The sequence below is a fragment of the Haliotis rufescens genome, unplaced genomic scaffold (assembly GCF_023055435.1).
Source record: "Haliotis rufescens isolate VD_foot unplaced genomic scaffold, xgHalRufe1.0.p SCAF_33, whole genome shotgun sequence".
Lineage (NCBI taxonomy): Eukaryota > Metazoa > Mollusca > Gastropoda > Lepetellida > Haliotidae > Haliotis > Haliotis rufescens.
In genome coordinates this window covers 5,719,582-5,744,025 of record NW_025964035.1, presented here as the reverse complement: position 1 = coordinate 5,744,025, position 24,444 = coordinate 5,719,582, and the positions used below count along the sequence as shown (strand labels likewise).

Genomic DNA, 24,444 nt, shown 5'->3' with positions numbered 1-24,444 from the left:
AGTTTCCGAGGAGAAGATTTTGGAAGATATGTACCATAAAGAGCTCATAATGAACTTTGAAAACCTTAAATCCAATAAGGCTGCGAAGGCAACTGGCCTGTGACATAAGGCGAAGAACAGAAGTGACTGACAATCTCCTTCTGCTTTACCGTGACAAGTCTATCATTTGTTGGATGATCTGGTGAGAAGCTATAACATAACCTGTATCGTTTCTAATGAATTACGTTTGAGGTGTCACCCCTTAGTCCTGAAACCAATGAGTCTTGATGGTTTATATGCACTCGTTGCCATTGGTCTGCATGCTGGTGAGTTAATAGGACATAATCTAATGAATGCTTCTTGTGTTAAAGCTTCACGAACTATTGAATAATAGATAACAATAAATAAACAACGCAATTACATGAGGACATATGGTCATACTGACTTGGAGTCCTAATTACAGGCAAAGGCCGTTTGCAACTTGTCTGAAAGTTTCAGTATTCTACAAATAACAGCCGCAAAACCTTATCATACAACCATTTGTCAAAACTACATTTCAGCCACTTTGGTAACTAGTCCGGTCAAAATAACCATAGACCAACTATAGACCATCAACCAATGTTTAAGTTGGTTCATATTTAACAAGCCTTCCTTAACATCATAGCACAAATCTAGAAAAATCAATTCAATTTCAGTCATCTTAAACCATTAACTAGTAATTTCACAGAATTGTTTTACTGAAATTCATTGTTTCATTTTCTTGTTTTTACTGGGGCGCTTGTCTTGATACTGATGAACTGGGCAGTAGTCCGCCAAATATATCCACCGTCGGCTGAAAGTTTAGCAATATATGTTTGCATCTAAGATATATATATACTTTGCAGAGTTTCTGTGACCATCCTCAGTAAAAAAGAAAACAACACCTTCGAAATAGACACATGAGTCATGCTTTCCTCGGGAATAGCCAAGTACACTGAAAATATCAATCAGTACGGTTGCGCTTATTCTCCTTCAACAAACCCGCTTTTCGTTTAATGACTGTGGTTTGCCTGTGTATGCCAGTGACTGTGTTTGTTTGTGCAGGTCAAGCCCGTCGAATACCGTGAGCATAGACATTGCAGAGTAGGACTAAAGTCAGTTGAAATATGTCTGATACAAGCTATGCTACACGGGCATAAACGCCCATCAAGTTCTCCTGTGCTAAACGAGATGTGTTTGAATATTAAACAGGCTTTAATCTATAAATATAATAGGTGGTACTAGACCACAAGGACAAACTATACAAGAAAACTCCATTGTGGTGAAGCAGTTCAGTATCGCATTCACTCATTCGACTCCTATTACCACGGACTTTAGTGCATTTATTACTGTTCATGCACCGAATCAAACAAGATGGGACAATTTTAAAACGGCATGGTTGAATGAATGCATTACTGAAAGGTCCTACCATTTTCTTATCAAAACCCCAAACAACTATATGTGTGTGTGTATATATATATATATATGTGTGTGTGTGTGTGTGTGTGTGTGTGTGTGTGTGTGTGTTTTGTGTGTGTGCGTGTGTGCGTGTGCGTGTGTGTGTGTTTGTGTGTGTGTGTGTAAGGCGTGTATATACATTAGCATTATGTGGATTTCAAGTGTAATTCAAAATATATTACTGTCAGATTAAAATCGTACTTCACGCATTTAAAAGGGTAGAATGTTGTCCTAGCTGATCGCTTCCCACGGCCGGCGATGGCGCAGCATTATATGTGTTGACAAAGAACATATCACGTGGGGCCTAGTTGTCTAAGGCGCCACATGTCGCTGTGCACGGTTGCATCACATGAGCATGTCTGAATTGTGGGTTAGAATTCCGGTGAGTTTGTTGTCAGCATAAACCCTGATTACTTCGTGAGATCGCAATGCTATTAAAACTATTATAATTATGGAAATTACATGACGACACAATCAAATGGCATCACTTATTGCTCTGCTATTGAAACTGTTAGCATGACTTTTTACACTTAAGACACTGCTTAATACTGTCACCAAACTGAAAAGTTTGAAGAATGATGTTGGATGATAAATAAAATCTCACCCTTGTGTCTTTTGATATAATATATATATCAACACTCGTTGATCAAAGTGAATAAACAACACTTTTCCACTTTTATCAACTCATTATGATATTTTTTATATCAAAAGACACTCTGGTGAGATTCTCTGTGTATAAGAATGTCCTTTTGTGAAACCATGCATTAAAACTTTATCTTTGTACAGACCCGTAAATGAGATTAAGACTCAACGTCGTTGCTAAAGAAAGTGAATTTCTTCTCTCTGCTTATGGCCAGTAGGAAGTGACGTGTAGACTCACTTTGGTATGGATTGCACAGAGATATTAAGTACACGTATACAATATGGTGTGGGCTCACCCGGTCTGGTCACGTGACAAGTTGTAACTGAAGGGTAGCAGTATAAAGGCAGCGGCTGGCGTACTGTGGGGCATTACAGCTGGAAGTGGGCTCAATCAGCGTTTGGTCACGGCTGGTAAGTGTCGTTCATTCACTTCTGCTGATTTATACTGTTACACGTTTGTAAAGCTGTAAACCATATGTTATGATTTACCACAGCACACAAACCACTGAATCCATCCACGTGAATATGTTTTTGAAACCTCAACGTTTCAATTGAACACATTGAAAATTGAAAGGAAACAGTTTAGTGACGAAATTGCTGTTGGAACTGTTGGCATTTTATTGTTACACAGTATAAGGTTTAACTTGATACCTATCTCAGATTTGTTGATAGATATATCCAAATTCACATGACTAGTAGGCTTTTTTTAAGAAATAAACGATGAGGTGGAGTTATTTGTCATACAATAAAAAACAGCAGGGAGAATAAACCATGAAGGACGCAGCCGATCTCGTCAATGTCGGACAAGTCCATTTTATGATTAGGGGGTTGAGTCGGTATTTCCCGCACATTCCCAGATTCCTCACGTTTATTATCTTTACCTTTGTCATATATCTCCCGGTCTTTGATGCGATCTGTCGGCCTTTGCATCCTTTGAGCCTATTCTTTATTACCTTAAAGATGGACCGGGCAGGGCTTTTGTACGAGAAGAGTTGCTCATAGTTCCTGACGATACAGTATTATCGCCCTAAATAACCATAAGCGTAGGTAGTTACACCACACTTATCAATCCATCTCCTTGTATCTAAGGGGGATAATGATGTCTTGTTCATTCTTAATCCATATATCCTATGATTGTAACTTCTTAAAGAGTTCATCTCGTGTTTGAATGTTCTACCGTTGAATAATGCTTCTTTATACTGTTCGTGTTTGATATGCTTTTCTACCACATACTTCTTTACACCCTTAGCTTTTCTTATCTCTCCATTATCGGACTTCTTTATAGAATACATCTTAGGTCTTACTCCGCTATAGGGGTCCCAGCACATTCATCCTTCGTCTAACCTTACACCTTTTTAATTACTACGCTGTGAAGTGGATTAACTGTAGGGTAATCGCTCCTGTTGTACATATCTATTTTTTCTGCCATATCTTTATACACATCCTCGGTTTGAATTTCCATCAACAAAGAATCTGTGTCGGTATATAACACCTCGCATCTATCGCCGTATTGCTTCTTAAGTTCATTGTAATAAAAGTCACACATTAACTGTTTTGACAAGTCAAGAATACTCATACCAACGTTCACCGGTCTGTTGAATTTTATATTACTCTTCCGAATAAATCGTTATCAAAGATCTTGCTTCTGTTAAAAGCCGGACTGGCTATAAGTTTCCTGAGTCTTTTTTCCTCATTAGACCTGACTAATTTAACATCAACAAGCTTCCTTAGATTCTCTATAGTTTTACCAAAAAAATGAGTTATTCATGAGCTTATATAGATTCTGTTCAAAATCGTTGGTAGCTATCGTTCTTAAATCTGTGTTCAGGCTTATATGGGGCTCCATCCATGGGCTTTGATCAAACTTTAGAACTCTGTGTATTTTCTTTAGTTTCATACCTAACGATAGATATAACTGGAGATTTCTGTAGTGAACTATATATTTTGTCTTATCCATCAAATTTGGTACGAGTTTTTCTAAGTGAGCTAACCTAGTATTACCCATCAAGGAGTGTTGATATTCCGACATCCAAATCTTTATTAACCATTAATCTTTCAGGAGCCAGCGGATAACTGTTATGGTCTTTATGTACCGAATTTGGATATTCCAAGTCAACTTCTAGTATGTACCCTTTATCAGAATCTGAGGGGATATCATTCACTTCGATATCATTGACCCACTCTAAACCACGCGTGGGTAAAGGTTGACTCATAGCCCATCCGTACAAATTGTTGGCGTCAAGATATAATACATGCGTTTCGGGTTTACTCGGAGCATATCCTTCCACTAATTTATTATTAGCCTTAACCATCGATATACCACCTCTTAATCCTTTCTCAATAAACAAGTGCATATCGTAATCTGTGAATAATTTTAGTTCTACACCGGTCTTCTTCAACAATGCATCCCACGATAGTCCGCGACTGGAATAGTACCATGCCGGGTCCAAACCGTATTGTTTTAAACATTTCTTTCTAAATATCTCGAATATATCGGCGAGTAACAGTACATCGGTTCTTAAGTACAGATCGTGATAATCGCCTAAATTCTCAAAACCTAATTTATCCCACACCGTCAGAGCGTGTTCATAATCTGCATCGGTTATTTTAGATTCTGTTAAGTTACTATAGAATGATTCAAGGTGTGGTAATTTAGTTTCGTTGAATCTAGACCAATCATCCATATATTCGTAAGGATATACACCTTTTCTCAGCAACAAATGACGACACGGATCGGTATATTGATTTGTTATCGCAAAGTCATCAGGATTGTTCGCATTAGCTAAACTATCCAGGAAAGATAACAGAAACTGTACGGAGTCTATGAATCTTAGTCCATTACTTGCTTTATTCTGGCTTTCCCATCCTTGTCCGTATAATGTATAGTTTAAGTCAACGAGAATGATATGTATTTTTCCATATTTTTAGAAATGCATGTTAAGCCACCGTCAGTCTTGCTTGCATAATGAGATGTGAATCGTATCCTCTAAGGTTGTGAAACACAACGGGGATGGGTATGGTTTGAGTTTCAAGTTACACTCGTTATGCGCGGCTCCCCAATAATTACCCATGACGTGGCAATGATCTCTTTCAGAATCCCCATTCAGGGGTTTATTACAAACATGACAACATTTTGACTTCTTATAAGCCCTCCAATCATCCCTCGTCATACACATGGGTTTTTTACGCAATAAATTTTCCCTGATTATTCTCTCTTCACTTTGTAGATATTCTAGGAACTTTCCCGCTGCATCGGGACCTCTGTAAATCACGGGTGGGTTTGTTTTCCCATGATACCTTACAACTATCCAAACCCACAAGGAATATGTTCTTGAGTTTTGTATGTAAAACTACTATCTTGATTATCGTGTTCCGTATTTTCTATAGGTTTGATAAGCGCTTCGAAGTCGGCGTAAATTACGAACGGTACTGGCATTTGATTACAATAATGTTCAAATTTTAGTATATTTTACCCCTCTTTAGGCATATCGATCCTGATAGCATTCTGTCCAACACCTCTGCAGTCTTCTTTATGCGCTTCTAATAGATCTTGTCTGCTGTACCCATGCAGGCATCTTTCGCAGAAATATTTTTTTCCCTTATGCTTTGTTTGATCGTATAATAGCCTGTTTAAGCTCATTATCCATGTATAATGATATTTTCCATCTTTTTCGATCAGAAATGAATTGATTCTGGGAATATGTTCCGGAGTGGAGCTTATCCTGTGTACAACAATTCCTTTAGAAGAATTTCTGAAAACATTTATAGCTAAATTATTTTGCTTGTCCACCTTATCAATTTGTGATATTGGTGTAGGTTCGTCTATACCATCGAAGTTGAGTCCATCATTTTGGGGATAGCTCGAAGGTCTATTTGCAATTTTAGAATCTACGGGGAACAATGCAGGTCTTATCATCACTCTTCAACAGTCATCAGATTTATTTTAAAAATTAATTATGCCTTTTTTCTTTTTATAATACGGGGGTAAATCTATATAAGATCCACCTTTGAAGGGCATATAATTTGCTATATCTAAATATAAACCCGAACCTCCATTAGTCCAGCGTTCTAAAGTTTCCTGTATCCTCTGAATTGATGTATCTAATGATGCGTTGATAGTATCCGACTAAGTTATAACTTCTTGATTGCTGCGGAAATATGGTTCGGTATATTCGGTGCTATCATCTGCGCTACTTTTACTCAATGACATTTTAATCATCAGCTGGTATTTTATAATCGGACGACTATGTTCAATATTTGAATTATGCATTAGTTGGGGTTCTTCTTCGTCACGCTGGCTTGTGGTATTTCCTCATTCACTTGTTTCACAATCTGTTGTGATTGTGCAATTGGAGTTATTTCCTCGTTCACTTGTTCCACAATCTGTGGTGTCACTTGAGTCTCCATTATTATTAAGTGGGCACGTATGTTTAAATTGACAATACCTAGCCGTTATTAAAGCGGTGGTGAGTGGAGCTAAGAACATTCCGCATCTATGATAAAACTCACAGCTCACTGCGCTTAATGCGTGTTTGATGAATGGGCCTTTCTCGAGAGATTTGCATAAATACGGGCGATGTTCTGCTGGGAGAGGGAGAAATGTACTAGCTACAACTGTGTATAGTTGTAACATAGCCGAACCTATTGTTTTAGTCATGGTAGCTCCCAGTCTAGACTCGTAATGCACGTACAGTTTTTTAATTTCTTCATCAGTCATGTTATCAAATTTTTCGATGGTATAATTTTCACCCAAATATTCTGAACATTTTCCACCAGTTGCCAAGGACGCGAGTCTTTCTCTATGGTTATCTAAAGATTTATCTACATCTTGATCTGGTTCTTTGAGCGTTTGTTCGATGAGTTCGTCGCATTCCATAATGTAATATCTAAGGAGATATCTAAGTCTAACATAATATAATATGGCATACCCAATACAGCCCGTAATAATAAACTGTTGCGAAAGAATGAGGATTTCAAACCACATAATGTCATAATAACATTATCGTATTTTTTGCTATATTTGCTATATTTTTGCTATATTTGCTATAATTTTACCATATTTTTGCTATTTTTGCAATAATTTTGCTACATTTTGCTAAGCAATTGCATAAGCAGCTGGTTGGTCGGTTTTTAATACAAGTTTGCAATGCTTTGTTGAAGCTAACAGTTTTCTGACTTTATCTTGTTCGAGCTTGGCATAAATAACATCATTCACGTAGAGATTCCACGAATGAATCTCGGTCTTTGCAATGAAACAGGGCTACCCATTTGGTCTGCTCTCTAAGATCTTTCAGAACAGAGTTGCATTTTTGAGTAAGTACCCAAACGCTATGCTGAGTATGCCTTCCAGAGAATGCTAAATACGAAAGCATATCTTTCTTTTTGGTGGGTTCTTTACTCGCACTGCAATCATCTATTATGAAAAGGGTTGATTCTCCTTTGTATTTTTCGTGATATTCTCGTAAACAGTATTGTAAACGATCGCCCGGATCAACTCTGTGTACCCCATCATCATTCACTACCCAATCTCTCGATAGGTATGTTTTATTAACGCTTATAGTTTGGCACAGAATAATAATATGATTGAAAACGTCCCGATAATGACTTTCTAAAATATCTAGAATAAAAGCTGTTTTTCACAACCCATTTGCCCGCAGCTGATGGCCCAGTGTGGTTCTTAGGTAAAAGATTATTAATAGACTGCTTGCACAAATCTTCGATTCTGTATATTAAGTTGCGCATCCATAATCATGTACAAATATATGTTTAATTTACCAGCCGATTCCTGGAGCTTCGTTATCTGTATAGTGACACCCTCGCTAGCATTTTCTATTCTCCGCACAGTGACAAGTAGTTGGTCATCGTCCGTGGTTCGCATGTCGAGCCATAGCGCGTACTTTGTGGTGAGGTATTCACCCATCGATACACCCCCGAGGGAACAGATCTTTAGCGACCACGTTAACTTCTGGGCTTCGTTTTATAGAAGGGAGTTTTTCAATCTCATCCCATTGTTGATACGCTAGCATTCCTTGACTATATAGTTGATTAGGAACGCCCTCGATAGTCAATTCTACTTTTGTAATCTTGGGATTGTAGAACTTCTCGGTATTTCTTTTAAATGCATCGAGGGGTCCTCGAAAAAAACATTAAAATACCCTTCAACGACCTCTTGGGGACGTTTAGATTGATATTCCACGTCGTATCTTTTTTGTTCCTTGTGATCTTTCGGTGTCGAAGCACGCGATCGTACAAAATGGCTAAACTTCCGGTATACTGGTTACGAATTTGTCTGGCTCATCCGGGATCTGTTATCATGTCATACTCCAGTGAGATATTGTCAATGGAATAGCTAGCATCTTCAGCAGCTCCGATTACTCTACCGTAGTCATAAAAAGTGAGTTCGTATTCTAACCTATCGCCTGGGGATGCTTGATAAAAGGGCATGTGACTATCTAGTAATTCAAAGTCTAGCGGAATATAGAATCAGTTACCTAATGCGCCGGCAACAGCGAGTTCTTTTACGACGGTATTATCACCATCTTCAGCACCCACATGCAGACAATGTGTTCCGATTACAGATACCTTGGTACTGTAAGTTTTCCCGCTCTTTATCCGTTCTCCAGAGATCCATGTAACAATAGTATACATCGCTATCGTCGATCCTCAAAACCTCATTATCGCTAATTTTAATCGCGATTTTCTTAACGATACCATGACCTTATTCTGAATAGGCTCCCTGTTAAGGTCGGTAGAAGCCAAACTAATCGTAAATGCTTGTCAGACAGTTCCCAGAACTTATACATCATGTGCGCCGAGATTGGGAAAGAGAACCAGTGTTTGATTTTGATCGATGGTAATAGGGTTATTAGTTACAGTAACAGACTGACGAATTGCTTTGATCCCTAATGGATCTCGAAGTCTACGTTGTGGGTTTAACTTGCATCCGTATTGCGAAGACATTGTTATATTGAAATTATGTAACCTTATGTTTAATATAAAAAATGGATAATTTTAATCTAGATAACATAACTGATACTTGAACAATCGAAGAGGGTACTGATGAAACCAGCTTTACGAATCTTAACGATTAACTTTTACAATCAATCGTTAATGATTATTACGATGCCTTAAAAGAAAGCCCCATTGGTCGTGACTATTCAAAGTTTACGATAGATAGTAAAAGAATATTGCAACTGTGTGGCGCTCCAGATATTGATCTTATGAATTCTCGTACTCTTAAGCCCCTAGCCTTGCCTACGATAGCTGCTAAACACGGTGTCAGCACTGTTCGTAATGAATTAGGTTTTGTAGACTACTCGCGACGAGAAAAAAATTCCGCAAAGACTACTAAGGTTTTTCAGACTGTGCGTGATGAACTCAGTAACATAGATAATTTGGAAGAAAGCTCGAAGGTGGCCTCAGACGGACGTGAAGAAATCTTGGATACCTACTACGATAATTCCACGGTCATTCCATCATCCTCGGAGTTCAGTATTAGGGAATTACGAGGTCTTGACAAGGCAATGCAAACAATGCGGGGAGAACTCATCAATATTATAGCCAAGCTATGCAAACTGGACAAGCATATCATATAGCTTATGAGAAAACAAAACTTGAACAGGCGGGTGATGAATTCAGTAAATGCTGCGTTGTACAAAGATTGCGTAACTTAGAAGACAAAAGATCGGCCCGACTCGAGGCTGCTTCCAGTAATAGAAAGGCACTTTGTTCACAAATCAGTTGAATTCGAGAAACTATCGATCAAGTCCTCAACGATGATACTACACTGGCCGATAAAATTAAAACATTGTTCAGAGAACAGGGGATAACCATTGCCAGTATTTTAACCACACTGGGATTTATTATATCGACTTTGACTCTCACGTTAACTGTGGTACAGGAGGTGGCACACCCCCTAGTGATAGGGGTGGCATAAAAGAGTGGATAAAAAAACATTTAAAAGCATTAGGTTCAGCACTGGGAAAGCTTTCTGGGAAAGCTGCGTCTGCACTTCCCGGTATAATAGGGAGTATAGTTTCCTGGCTCTTGAATTTATTAGCTAAGACCACCACTTGGCTTAGTCAAAACTTGTGGGCACTGATCGTAGCAATTGCAGGGCTGTTGTACGTATCATGAGAAAATCAGCTGCGACTCAACCCACTACAAGCGCTGTTTTTTCATTGATATGTTGTTGATTTTTAGCCGCAATATGTGGTGGCACTTGTGGTTGTGCGTTAGTAGATGTGTTAGTAGATATCTGTGGCTTGACTTTTCCCGTTTCGCCTGTGTTTGTTTGCGTTATTAATTCGGTGTTAATTTCTGAATTTATACCTGTTTTTTGTTGATCGGTAGCAATAACAATTTTATTATTATAGCCTATCACTTGACCGATCTTAAGTTCCATATTACTCGGAGACATGTATAGTCCCGGCGCATAAACGGAGCCTACTTTGGATTAAGCGTACTGTAATATATCTTGATAACTTTTTATATAAGATGGTATGTCAACTGGTGAATTAATAGCATCCTCAACATTTGCGATAAACTGTTTTTGTGCATCGAGTGCCGTCCCAGAACCAATAATGGACGTTCGTGTTTGCGATTATGCACCGAGAATTGTCCATACATAAGTTCTTATTGATTCATTAACCCTTACAACTCCTGGGTTAGTAACATTATTTTCTGTTTTATCATTAAGACATTCATTCCAAGCGTTTGCAGTATCGTTCAGTTGTACAAATTTTGTAACAATATAACCCAAACCACCCTTAAAACTCATGAGATCTCCTCTCCAATCGTTACTCGAAAATTCCCAGCCATGATTAAGATTATGTAATCTTACAAAAAGATTGTTTTTCTGTAACAACTTAAATGGATTAGTTTTTTTAACTAAATCATCGCTTTCTTTATTAACAGTTTTTTGTCCACTGTACGGAACACCTAGACCATGGTTAATTCCTTTAATACACCAATCTTTACTTGTAGCAATATTAAATTCCTGACAAATACATTCATACGCGAACCTATTGTACGGATTATTTGAGGAATTTCATGCTCGATTCTGCGGTAATGGGGCACTAATTTCTTTAAGTATACATCTTATCTGATAGTACACGTGAAATGATAAAACAGACTTACTTAGTTCAAATCCAGGGGCATAAAGAGATACACCACATCCTGTTGTGGCACACTATATGGCAAAGTTTAACTGATTCTGCCAAAATTGCATTGGATTACAAGTGAAACCAGTCGTGCACCATTTTATCACTAGTTGCCGTGAACCTGTATTTTTCAACGATTTCAGGGAATTCAACAAAAAAATTAGCACCAGAGGCACTTACTTAAATCGACTGATTAGTAATATAAGTTGATTTCATATTTATGTTATGATATAGTATCAATGTATATTTAATATGTATGTCACACTCCTGGAAATAACAAATGGTCAGTCTATTGAACTGCTTCAAACTATCGATAATTTGGATGGACAACTTGAAGTCACTCTATGCGATGTAATGTATTACCCGCGGTGGACCAATGAAAATGCTGCGAGAAGAAATAATGAGATATTAATAAATACTACAGAACACATTATACCTGATGGGTATTACAGCGTATGCTCACTCAATGATGAATTTTTTAAGCCTTTGGGAGCTAGTCCAGAAAGAAAAGAGTATAATTCTTGCCCGGAACATAGCAGATACACTTGGACTTGCACGCGGATTAGGAGTAGAAGTATTAGCCCCCAACCTAACAGGGCATGTAGTAAAATTGCCCGATTAAGTTCCCTATAAAGAGCTGTTCATCCATCTTGATCAGATCAGTACAACGGATAATATTCAACTCGAAAGTCCTTCAACTCTACTCAGATCTATTCAAGTCAAAGATGAAAAATACAATAGTGGTAGAACGGAATCTTTCTCATCATTACAATATAAAAAATTAAAGCGTGGTATTATTTCAGACCTCAAAATTTCTGTATTAGATGTAAAACATCAACCTGTACATATAGGATACTTGAGTGTAACACTCCATATTATAAATAATGGTAGATTCATCAGGCCCTGATACGCATAACCTTAGACAATGTAATACAATTGCGCTTTCCGATCTCGGAGACACAGAAGGATTTGGTAAACCTGGTACCGATTGTAAGTTATACGCTTTACACTTACAAGATAATGTATACAAGCGGAAAGAAGTTACATTCACAGGTAATCTAGGAGATTTAAGTGATGTCAACGTTAGTAGACTCAATAAAAACACTTCATATAATCTTACTCGCAACGATGATAATAAATGGACTATGGTTGAAGCAAACATCGAGTGGCTACTGAATATTGTCATTACCCCACCGTATGTGGTGATGGGTAAGGCACATAATTTAACTAAGATAATAATTAGTGGGATCGTACTCGGGGCTTATATCCCATCAAAACGAAAAATTGTGTTAGTCACCCCCCTGCCAATAAACCCAGGTCATATAGTAAAAAATGTTATTTTAAATTTGGTTACTGAATTCAACCATATTAAACAGAACTTGAGTGCAATACCTAATCTTTCTACGCTTATTATTGAAGTCTTGTTCGGAGATGCACTGGAAGATGCCTTCGAAATATTACCAGGTCTATCGATTAAATGGCTAAAGAAACACCAGCGTCAACGTTCCAGTATTATTCATATTGGAGCATCACCCGTTGCAACCCTTGAGGGGGTTCAAATTATTAAAAGTGACAGCATTTCTCTTACTAAGATATTCATGCCGTATAATATACATTTGATAAGGTTGATGTATACTCTCAAAATATTTAAGCAAGACCAATTAAAGACTATTATATGATATAATAATATACACTGTGGGTTTATATCCAGCGCTCAATGAGGCATCTGAAAAGATGGAAACTGTTGATGGATTTCAATTACATCAAATAAGCGACATAAAACATTGAATAGAGAAGGAGAGGGAGTTTAGACTTGGATTGTATAAAAAGTATCGCAGAACCGTGAATGCTCTTGACGGAGTTGATACCGCGCTTGTAACAGCTGGCATGGGACTCGGTGTAGCCGTTGTTGGTTTATTATCAACTATAATCATCGCGCCTATCGTTCTTGGCATGGAAATAGCCGCCGGAGTCTCAGGACTGGCAGGAATAGCGATAAAATTAATTTCTCTTATGTTGCAAAAGAAAGCATTAAAACATGATAATATTCCGATACACGCCGAAGCAAAGTTAAACAGCATTGAGGATCATATTTCAACAGAAATGGCCGATTGTAAGATATCCGAGGAGGAATTTCGTTTAGTGTTGTCGGAACTCACCAAATTCAACGTAATGAAGCAGGAGATTCGATCAAATTCTCGTAAGACCAGTGGTATTAGCGAAGACGAGAAAAAAAAGTTCAATGAACAGGGGAGACAACAAGCGCGTCAATTATTCCGTGCCAAAACCAAAGAACTGGTTGGAGGTTAAAGATAGATTGCTTACTATCATTAGATCACACCACATTAAAATCATTCATTCATATAAACGAATGCTTACGTAAGTAAATACTAATGGAGAATTACAAACCAACAGAGGAAGAACTTGAAAAAGCTATCGAAGCATTTATGCTCAGGGACAAAATTATCAAATTGAGAGAATTACCACAAGGTATATATTATATCAGTAATGTCAAACCAATCAAATACGGTCATCAATTGTTTCTTTCCAATTACCAAGAAGAGTATATAGTCTGGTCTCCTGGTAAAATGAACGAAGAATTTAGTAAAAATGTTGAATATCACTTGTTAAAAATAATTGTATACGTATGAATAAAAATAATAAAGAATATTTGCATTACAAATTAGTTTAATCGCATGACGTCCCTCATTGTTCTTTGCGTAGCTCTCTTATCTATAAAGACATACAAAATGTATAACAGTGATATAGGACGGGGTGAAACTTTTATCTTTCCTTTCATCTTCATGTTACAATAAACTCACACCATGCTGTCTGTTTTGTTCTTGTTTGAGGGGGGCACGGGTGGCCCAGTCGTCTTAGGCGCCGCGATTCGCTGTGCAGAGTCGCGTCCCTTGGGCACGCCAGAAACCTATGATTGTTGGTTCGAATTCACGTTCGCCCTAATTATGTTTCTAGGTTTGTCAGCACCATACCCGTGCTCGTGGGTTTCACTGAAGTGGCAAACGTCTCAGACCTGCATCTCTTCGGGCTTTCCTCCCACATGTAGCTGACGAGCTGTGATATAACTGGAATACTGTTAAAAGCAGCGTTAAACCCAACTCACTCACTCACTCTTGTTTGAATTTTGTACCAAATACTTCCCACGAAGCTGGCCACTGTTCTTTGCCACGATTGTCCCTGTGAGGTATGCATGTGTTAATGCACTTTCCCATCTTTTTTGATCAGCTTTTGACAAGTCGTTCACAAAGGAGGCATTTTACTTATATTAGGATTAACATGTATGTAATAAAAGGCTATATAATTATTTTGTCAAATATGCTTATCTCGTGAAGGCTGAAACAATGTTTTCAATCATTGCTCCGCATGATACATAAACCAGTATATCACGAATGTGCTTTGTTGTCTAATATTGAGAACATATGTTTGTGGTGTGGAATTCGATGCTAATGACTATTTGAGTATTTATCACAGTCAATCCTTAAATATGTCACGATTACACCCTCTGTAAACACAAATCATACTTGCAGAAATCCCGATGAAGAGTGAAGGGTTCATGTATGTTGAATAAATCTTTGATAAACATTTAGCATTCTATCATTGGTACACTGTCTGCTATAAGGACATTGAATAGGAATGAACACAATTGTGTTGATACTATTTTCTTTTCATTTCAGATTGTTTAACAGGCATACCCATTACAATGGCTTACAAAGGTACTTCCCTATGCAGACATGTGTTCAAGTTGTACAGGAAAACTGTGTGGAAACTGTATGAGCTGCTTGCTATGGTGAAACCATGTAGGGGGCTGTGTCATCATGTGTCACCAACATTATATTACTTGCGTACAACATACAAACAAACACTAGCTTTTTTATGACAACAGTGATAGGTGCTACTCGTTGGGAGGGCAAGCCATGTTTACCCTTTAAGCGAAAACCTGGTGTCACGGCAGATGTTCTGTTTTTTACGTCATGCGGAATCTGTATTGGAAGACTTATTGATCTCAGGTGTTGATATTTTGATTTGAACTAGTTGATCGATCAAGGAGTCGGACCTGTTTGCTCATCATTGATTAATCGGGTAGTCGGGACTGAATAAAACAAGCAAGCCTTGCAATCATATCAATAGTATCTTACTGCTGCAATAATTGTGGCACTCGTGTAGTTTTGCTATCTGACACACCGATATTAAGTATTTTGTCATCTTTTGAAACGATGCAAATATATTCCCCATGAAACAGATCTAACTGACAGACATTGTGATCATATTTATGGCACATAATAATTACCCTGAAAATTAAAACTTAGACAGAAATAGTCAATCTCCAGCATTTGCATTTGACTCAAGATCAACTGACAAAATGATGTAATTCATAATCCGTTGAGTAGTGGGTGTAAGACTGTTTGCATTCTCTTTCACAGGGAAAAGTTCCAGCTTCTTAGACAGGGAAATTCGAATGGTACTTGTAGGAAAGACTGGAGTTGGTAAAAGTGAAACAGGGAATACAATAGCTGGAGCCGGAAAGTTTGCGAAGATATTCCCCTCATTGTCAAGAGCAATGTCTGTTACAAAGAAATGTAAACAGCATCCATTTAAACGCTTCGGTAATGACTTGCAGCTTGTTGATGTCCCAGGCTTTTGTGATACAGAAAGATCACACGATGACATTAAGGAAGAGATAATGAAATGTGTAGCCATATCATCTCCTGGAATACACGCAATTCTTTTCATCGTGAGTATAGGAAGGTTCACTGAAGAAGACAAAAATACACTGGAAACGTTCCTGCGCTGCTTTGGAGAAGGGTCAAAACAATTTGTAATTGTTGTATTTACTGGAAAAGATAACTTGGAAGCGGATAATGATACTTTTGACAACTACCTACGTGATTGCCCAGTGAAACTAAAGGCGTTTTTAATTGAAATAAGTCGTCGCTGTATTGCTGTCAACAACAGGGGGACGGATGCAGAGAAGGAGAAATTTACCAAAGACCTGATCGACATGATAAAAAGCATGGTTGGTGACAACGGCGGCCAGTGCTACACAAACGAGATGTATGAGAGATGTGAGGCTGAGCTTCGAGAAGCTGAGATGAAGGAAAAACTTGGAGAGAAGAGGGAAAAGCAGCTTGAGAAGAAACTCAAGCAAGAAGCTGCTGCCTATGAAGAACAGTTACAGAGCCAGCGCCTTAAAATGCAAGAATTGGAGAAACAACTTCAACAAAATGAAAGAAGATCAAAGGAAGATGAAGAAAATCAGTTGAAAGAACGACTGAAAGCCTTAGAGCTGAGGCAAAATGAAGAAGAAAAGAGGAAATGTCTGGAGGAAGAAAGGAAACGAGAGGAGGCAGAGGAGTACGTGAGGAAGGAATTTCAAAAAGAGAAAGATTTTGAGAGAAATATGGAGGAAGAACATGAGCGTAAAAGAGAAGAACTACGACGGGAAGAGGCTCGAAAGCAGATACGAGAGAAGGTTGAAGAAGGCAACACAAGTTACCTTGGAAATTTTGTTGGATGGGTTAGATCATTTATGCCTTTTTGAGGGTGGTCATAAAAATCTGCAATAGATAGAATATAGAATGAATGCTGTTTAGTTATTCATTCAAATAATTTTGATCACTATTTTGCTTTTTATGCCATAATTGACAGATAATCGAGGCTACTATTCTCTGGCATAGACGTTTTTAATGAAACAAACCTGATCCCGTTAGTCGCCTCTTAGGGGTGTGTTTGGCTGCATGTACTTGTCCGGACAGTTTAGCTGTGATACCCCACTCAGACACAGTATACTGACTCTCTGCCACCCAATCTTTGTTATAACCTGTTAATGCCAAGAACCAGGCAGGGTCTGGTATGATGCGGCCAGGGGATCAAACAACTGAATATCCGCTTTCCTGGCAACCACTAGACCATGGGGGACCATGTCACCCATGTTACAACTCACCTTCACTTTTGTATTGTTGAGAAACATCTGTAAACAGCGTAATGTCAATCCTTTGGCTATAATTAGGCTTGTATTCATTTCACTACAGATGTTGATCTTGTTTTATTACTTTATTTATTAAATAATACACCATGCTTTGTACCCGTGGTATGTATACATAGCACCTAATTAATATAATAAGTAACTGTTTCGCATGTCTTGGAACTATTCCGTGGCAATAGTTATTTGGCTACCCTTACATATTCACCATTTACTTCTTTGCCCTTTTAGCGTGGTCTTATATGTGGTAGATTGTTCACTTGTTGCAAGGTCTGCTGCGGAAGGTTTGAACACCCCTGTGATATAATTGATTTGCAGCCTGCTCAACGTTTGTTTGATAGGGTTTGGTGGCTACGCTCGCCACTCCATACGGACAATGGTTCATGCTCAAAGTAAGCATCAACGACCCTTGCATGATGAGCTTGTGAGTTAATATTGTTGATTGCACCAGAATACGGTCTCACGTGCACATCCAGAATGTCACCCCTGTTGCGCAAACATGTCATTGTGCTCAACTGTATGACATGAACATCTGTTCTTTCAGCTCTACTATTCGTATATGTTGATATCCTGAAATCTTACTCAGTGTCTACGCCACACTCGGGCACGACGATCTGTGAAATCTAGAAAATATCTAGATTCATCAGAGAAAAGTACCGGAGCCCAGTTTTGGTCGGTCCAACTGTCCTATCTTCAGCCCAGTCTAAACGTCACTGCTTGTGATGTCGGGTAAGTGGGATGCGAATGCATGCCCTCCGTGACAGAAGACCAGCCTCACTGAGACTATTGTGCACTGTCTGAGTAGAAACGTTAACGCCACTGGCGTTCCGCAGGTCATTTCTGAGTGTGGTGGCAGTCGCGAAGTCCCCTGTCATTTAGTATCTGCATCTGACATCATCCTTAGTCTTTGGTAGTCAAACGATGTCTTCGAGGGGGGCATAAGTGGGGTTGTTGCAATCTAAGTAGCAAATGTGGTTGTGCTCTTTGATACTGACGTGCAACAATTCTCTCACGATTCACCCAAACACAGGTTTTTCAGGCACCTCCGGTACATCTTGCCCATGACTGCATGCCTCTGTTCGTTCATGGCTTGAGTTCCTATAGGGCTAACACTATCAATGTGTACCAGGATGTTTCAATCTTTTGTTTTATGATTTGTTTTATGCATGTGTCATCAAAACTTTATCCATAGAAAACTCTGAGTTGTATATATCTAGAGCAGTTATATATACAAGTAAATGTGAAACAATGTGTTGATTTATGAATATCCATCTTTATGAATAAATTTAGAAAAAAGTCCTTTACATTTCTTTTTGCCTGAATGAAGTTTGTAGCAATAGCGATACGTGCTGTGAATCTCTGCTCACATTATTAGACAATCTCGTGTCAGAAATAGTGATAGTACGATCAAATTATTTGGCACCCCAGGTGAGGATCTGTTCAGTCAATTACCACAAAATTGGACAAAGTTTAGGTTGTAAACCCTCCCCAATTTCACTCTTCTCCTTCTTACATTCTCAACCAAGACCATCGCATCGTTCTTTTATCCAAATTATAATCCGGCAGTAAAATCATGAACAACATTTATCAGCAATTTTATGTTTCCAAGACAGAAACGGCCTCATAAACCTTTCATGGATATTGACCATTGTTTTGGACGTGTATTATTTTCCTCGCAAAAACTGGTAGGATGTTTTCCTTTTTCTCAGTATCATGACCTGATCACGGGTAAGAGGTTCCTTGAGTTGAGGAGCAGCTCATGTTTGGACTTATTTTAAAATGTCCAGTGTTCTAAAATCGGATACAGGAGTGGATGACTGGAGTCGAACCCCAAACATCCTGATCAGTAGTTAGGCACTCTAACCGTTTGACAACAGAAGAGGTTGAAGAGTAACGGTTCATAAGAAGTTCTGTGATCAGCCAGATATATTTTACGAGCGTTTCTTTAGACTGTCGTAATGCACTTTTTGTAAAATATTAAACACGCATTACTAAATGTTGTTTCGACGGTTTATAAGTTAGAGAAAACACTTCTCCTCGGTTTTAGTTGAAAGTTTCACAATGAAGTTTGATTTCTTGTCTTCAATTTTAGAACATTGAACGTTTGCAACACTAAGTCCAAACTTCATCTTACAAGGACAACCTCAAAGCAGGGTGAAGTAAAAAGCCAGTTGAAACACACCATGTCATCCTCTATATATCCAAGGCTCTTTTCAGTAAACCTGCACAAAGCCCTGGATCCATTCTTGCGGTCACCTTGAATTTTATTAACATTTTACCCACCAATCAAACGTCGAGATGGGGAAAAAGGAAATGGATAAGGGAGGACTTGCCACCGCCAGGATTCATAGACATGGAGTTATCCTTTCAATCAAAAGAGTTTGGTGGGCTTTCTTTTGCATTTTGCATTTTTTCAATGTTGACTGTCTCGCAAACCCTATCATTATCAATGGGACTGTCTCAAACTCAGTATTGAGGCTGGTTTGTAGCTTCATTCTGATTGGTACAAATGCAAAGAAAGGGCAGCTAATTTGAAATCGGAAAACCATGAACATGGGTCCTGGGGTTAATGTGAAATGTGAGCCCTTGAGATAAAGAGTACGACGCCCTGTCTTAATAGGAAAAAGTAAACTTCATCCCAGGTCTTACTGCCTATAGAAATACCAGTTTGGTTCAGTGGCAAGTACCAACTGAGAGGTTCATAAGGATTTTGTTCAAAAATGGAAACTTAATCTAAAAGACTTTCTATAGAATATCCCTGGTACAGGGGGACTTTTTGTAGATATTCTGTAGAAAGTCCTTGCCGAAAGGGTATTTAACGAAAAGAAGCCCCAGGAAAACAATAGGATGACGTCGCAAGAGGTGTATATTTCCAATGTAGTCACCCTTTGATCCACCTCAAAACCCAGTCCCACATATACCCCTTGATCCACCCCAACACCCAGTATCACATATACCTCTTGATCCACCCCGACACCAAGGCCTATATGTCTCTTGATCCTACCCGAAACCAAGGCCTATATGTCCCTTGATCCACCCCGACACCGAGGCCTATATGTCCCTTGATCCACCCTAACACCGAGGCCTATATGTCCCTTGATCCACCCCGACACCGAGGCCTATATGTCCCTTGATCCACCCCGACACCGAGGCCTATATGTCCCTTAATCCACCCTGACACCGAGGCCTATATGTCCCTTAATCCACCCTGACACCGAGGCCTATATGTCCCTTGATCCACCCTGACACCGAGGCCTATATGTCCCTTGATCCACCCCGACACGGAGGCCTATATGTCCCTTGATCCACCCCGACACCGAGGCATATATGTCCCTTGATCCAGCCTGACAGCGAGGCCTATATGTCCCTTGATCCACCCCGACACGGAGGCCTATATGTCCCTTGATCCACCCCGACACCAAGGCCTATATGTCCCTTGATCCACCCTGACACCGAGGCCTATATGTCCCTTGATCAACCCCGACAGGGAGGCCTATATGTCCCTTGATCCACCCCGACACCGAGGCCTATATGTCCCTTGATCCACCCCGACACCGAGGCCTATATGTCCCTTGATCCACCCCGACACCGAGGCCTATATGTCCCTTGATCCACCCTGACACCGAGGCATATATGTCCCTTGATCCACCCTGACACGGAGGCCTATATGTCCCTTGATCCACCCCGACACCGAGGCCTATATGTCCCTTGATCCACCCCGACACCGAGGCCTATATGTCCCTTGATCCACCCCGACACGGAGGCCTATATGTCCCTTGATCCACCCTGACACTGAGGCCTATATGTCCCTTGATCAACCCCGACACCGAGGCCTATATGTCCCTTGATCCACCCTGACACCGAGGCCTATATGTCCCTTGATCCACCCTGACACCGAGGCATATATGTCCCTTGATCCACCCCGACACCAAGGCCTATATGTCCCTTGATCCACCCCGACACCGAGGCATATATGTCCCTTGATCCACCCCGACACGGAGGCCTATATGTCCCTTGATCCACCCCGACACCAAGGCCTATATGTCCCTTGATCCACACCGACACCGAGGCCTATATGTCCCTTGATCCACCCTGACACCAAGGCCTATATGTCCCTTGATCCACCCTGACACCGAGGCCTATATGTCCCTTGATCCACCCCGGCACCGAGGCCTATATGTCCCTTGATCCACCCCGACACCGAGGCATATATGTCCCTTGATCCACCCCGGCACCGAGGCCTAATTCCCTTGATCCACACCTACACCGAGGCCTATATGTCCCTTGATCCACCCCGGCACTGAGGCCTATATGTCCCTTAATCCACCCTAACAACGAGGCCTATATGTCCCTTGATCCACCCCGACACCGAGGCATATATGTCCCTTGATCCACCCCGACACCAAGGCCTATATGTCCCTTGATCCACCCCGACACCGAGTCATATATGTCCCTTGATCCACCCCGGCACCCAGGCCTATATGTCCCTTGATTCACCCAGGTCTATATGGTCCATTTAGTCGGACAGATAACACGATAGAGTTTATTTCACCTTTTAGGTTCAAGATAAATAGGGAGAGAGATGGAGAAGACGACGCGCATATAGAACCTAGAACCAGTTAAAACAATTGGCTTTTTCTGCAGCTGACTTTGATGTCATATTTGTTGCTTCACATTAGACCGTGTGACGTAATAATAGTGACGCGCGAAGTAGAAGTGAACCTTGCAAGGCTTGCTTCATTCTGTCTGGGGCCGCCTACTTCATGTTGGCTTAAGATGTAGCTACACTCTTTCAATGTCAGCGTAATAATTGTCTTGCCAACCAATAAACATGTATTGTCTCTGTATGCAGAGACAAGCATTAAAATGTCCAAGGATAATGGTGTGACACGTCAAGGATAATGGTGTGACACGTCATTGTTCATGAGTGAGTGAGTGAGTGAGTGAGTGAGTGAGTGAGTGAGTGAGTGAGTGAGTGATATTATACGATGACCATTACGAGCATGGGGATGTTGCTGGCAGATCTAGAAATATAATCAGACGATTATGGGATTCGCCGTCTAAGGCGCAATTCGCTGTGCCGGGTTTTGTCCCTTGGAAACGTCAGAAACCTATGATTGTGGGTTCGAATCCCGGTTCGCCCAGATTATTTTTCGTGGGTTTTACCAAAGAGGTGAACGTCTGAGACCTGCATCACCTCGGTCTTTCCTAAACATGAATCAGACACGCCGTAACATAATTGGACCACCGCTCAAAGCGGCGTTAAAGACAACTTACTTACACAAAGAAGTTAAAATCCTTGTCAGAAGATTTGTCCGCATTAGCAATCGCTTACAGAAGAATTAGTTAACATCTTTATGCTTTGTCTTTACACATAGTTTACAAAGATTTAAGAATGTTTTTATCGTACAATTCCTTGCAAATATCAACATACTTGAACAGACAATCACCGCGTGTAACTCGTATTCAAATACACATAGCAACATTTGACTCTGTGAGTAGTGTCCTGTGAGTGGCATCCTATAAACCTGGCGAACTGTATGGCCTAAGACCAAACTGAGACACACACAGGAATAAACTACAATTACACTACAAACTAAACTCCAGACACAACAGATCAATACACTCATCCTACATCAGGATGATTGAGGGGATGGCCATTATTTTAAAGTTTCCTTTAAATATTTACTTTTTCATATTTTGTCAGTGATTTTATCCTGTTTTCAGTGCGTGAGATGTTTGTATTGTGAAGTATTCTGGTTTTCATTAGAAACCAAATGAGAATAAAAAAAATACATGTTATTCGAGATTCAGGGAAGCAGGGGCGAGGCAACCTAAAAATGGAAAAAAATCATCCTGCATGTTTTGTGAATAAAATAAGAGACATTTCTTGCAGAATCAGACAACGGAGTCAGACCACAACTGAATATGTGAATTTCTGTACACCAAAACTGTGCCCAGTTTGTAACCTTGTAACGTGATCAACGTGCATGGTCCTTTGTGATTGTTGTACGAGGGTAGAGTATATAACCTTGTAACGTGATCAACGTGCATGGTCCTTTGTGATTGTTGTACGAGGGTAGAGTATATAACCTTGTAACGTGATCAACGTGCATGGTCCTTTGTGATTGTTGTACGAGGGTAGAGTATATAACCTTGTAACGTGATCAACGTGCATGGTCCTTTGTGATTGTTGTACGAGGGTAGAGTATATAACCTTGTAACGTGATCAACGTGCATGGTCCTTTGTGATTGTTGTACGAGGGTAGAGTATATAACCTTGTAACGTGATCAACGTGCATGGTCCTTTGTGATTGTTGTACGAGGGTAGAGTATATAACCTTGTAACGTGATCAACGTGCATGGTCCTTTGTGATTGTTGTACGAGGGTAGAGTATATAACCTTGTAACGTGATCAACGTGCATGGTCCTTTGTGATTGTTGTACGAGGGTAGAGTATATAACCTTGTAACGTGATCAACGTGCATGGTCCTTTGTGATTGTTGTACGAGGGTAGAGTATATAACCTTGTAACGTGATCAACGTGCATGGTCCTTTGTGATTGTTATACGAGGGTAGAGTATATAACCTTGTAACGTGATCAATGTGCATGGTCCTTTGTGATTGTTGTACGAGGGTAGAGTATATAACCTTGTAACGTGATCAACGTGTATGGTCCTTTGTGATTGTTGTACGAGGGTAGAGTATATAACCTTGTAACGTGATCAATGTGCATGGTCCTTTGTGATTGTTGTACGAGGGTAGAGTATATAACCTTGTAACGTGATCAACGTGCATGGTCCTTTGTGATTGTTGTACGAGGGTAGAGTATATAACCTTGTAACGTGATCAATGTGCATGGTCCTTTGTGATTGTTGTACGAGGGTAGAGTATATAACCTTGTAACGTGATCAATGTGCATGGTCCTTTGTGATTGTTGTACGGGGGTAGTCAGTCATAGATTATATGTAACAATGAATGTTAAATTTACTTTTTTAGTATGTGTGGATCTCTCTCATACACAGATGCCTCAATATAAAAGAAACACAAAACGGCATGTCCAGTCTGTTTCAATGTCCCTACTCGCTGAATTGGCCGTTTCGCTTGGAGGTTAAGAAATGACACTCGGTACTTTTGTTTGATGAACTAGTACACCCCACGCCCACACAATACCGAACATTGCGA

At 39.8% G+C, this 24,444-nt stretch overlaps 1 protein-coding gene across 1 annotated transcript; it reads left to right on the top strand.

Moving 5' to 3' along the window:
- Window positions 1–2,434: 2,434 nt before the first annotated feature.
- On the top strand, window positions 2,435–18,548 carry LOC124137535 (GTPase IMAP family member 4-like). Its single transcript, XM_048380865.1, has 3 exons — window positions 2,435–2,508; window positions 14,954–14,992; window positions 15,701–18,548. The coding sequence occupies exons 2-3, from the start codon at window positions 14,980–14,982 to the stop codon at window positions 16,816–16,818; spliced, it is 1,131 nt and encodes a 376-aa protein (XP_048236822.1). The 5' UTR covers window positions 2,435–2,508; window positions 14,954–14,979; the 3' UTR covers window positions 16,819–18,548.
- Window positions 18,549–24,444: the final 5,896 nt, after the last annotated feature.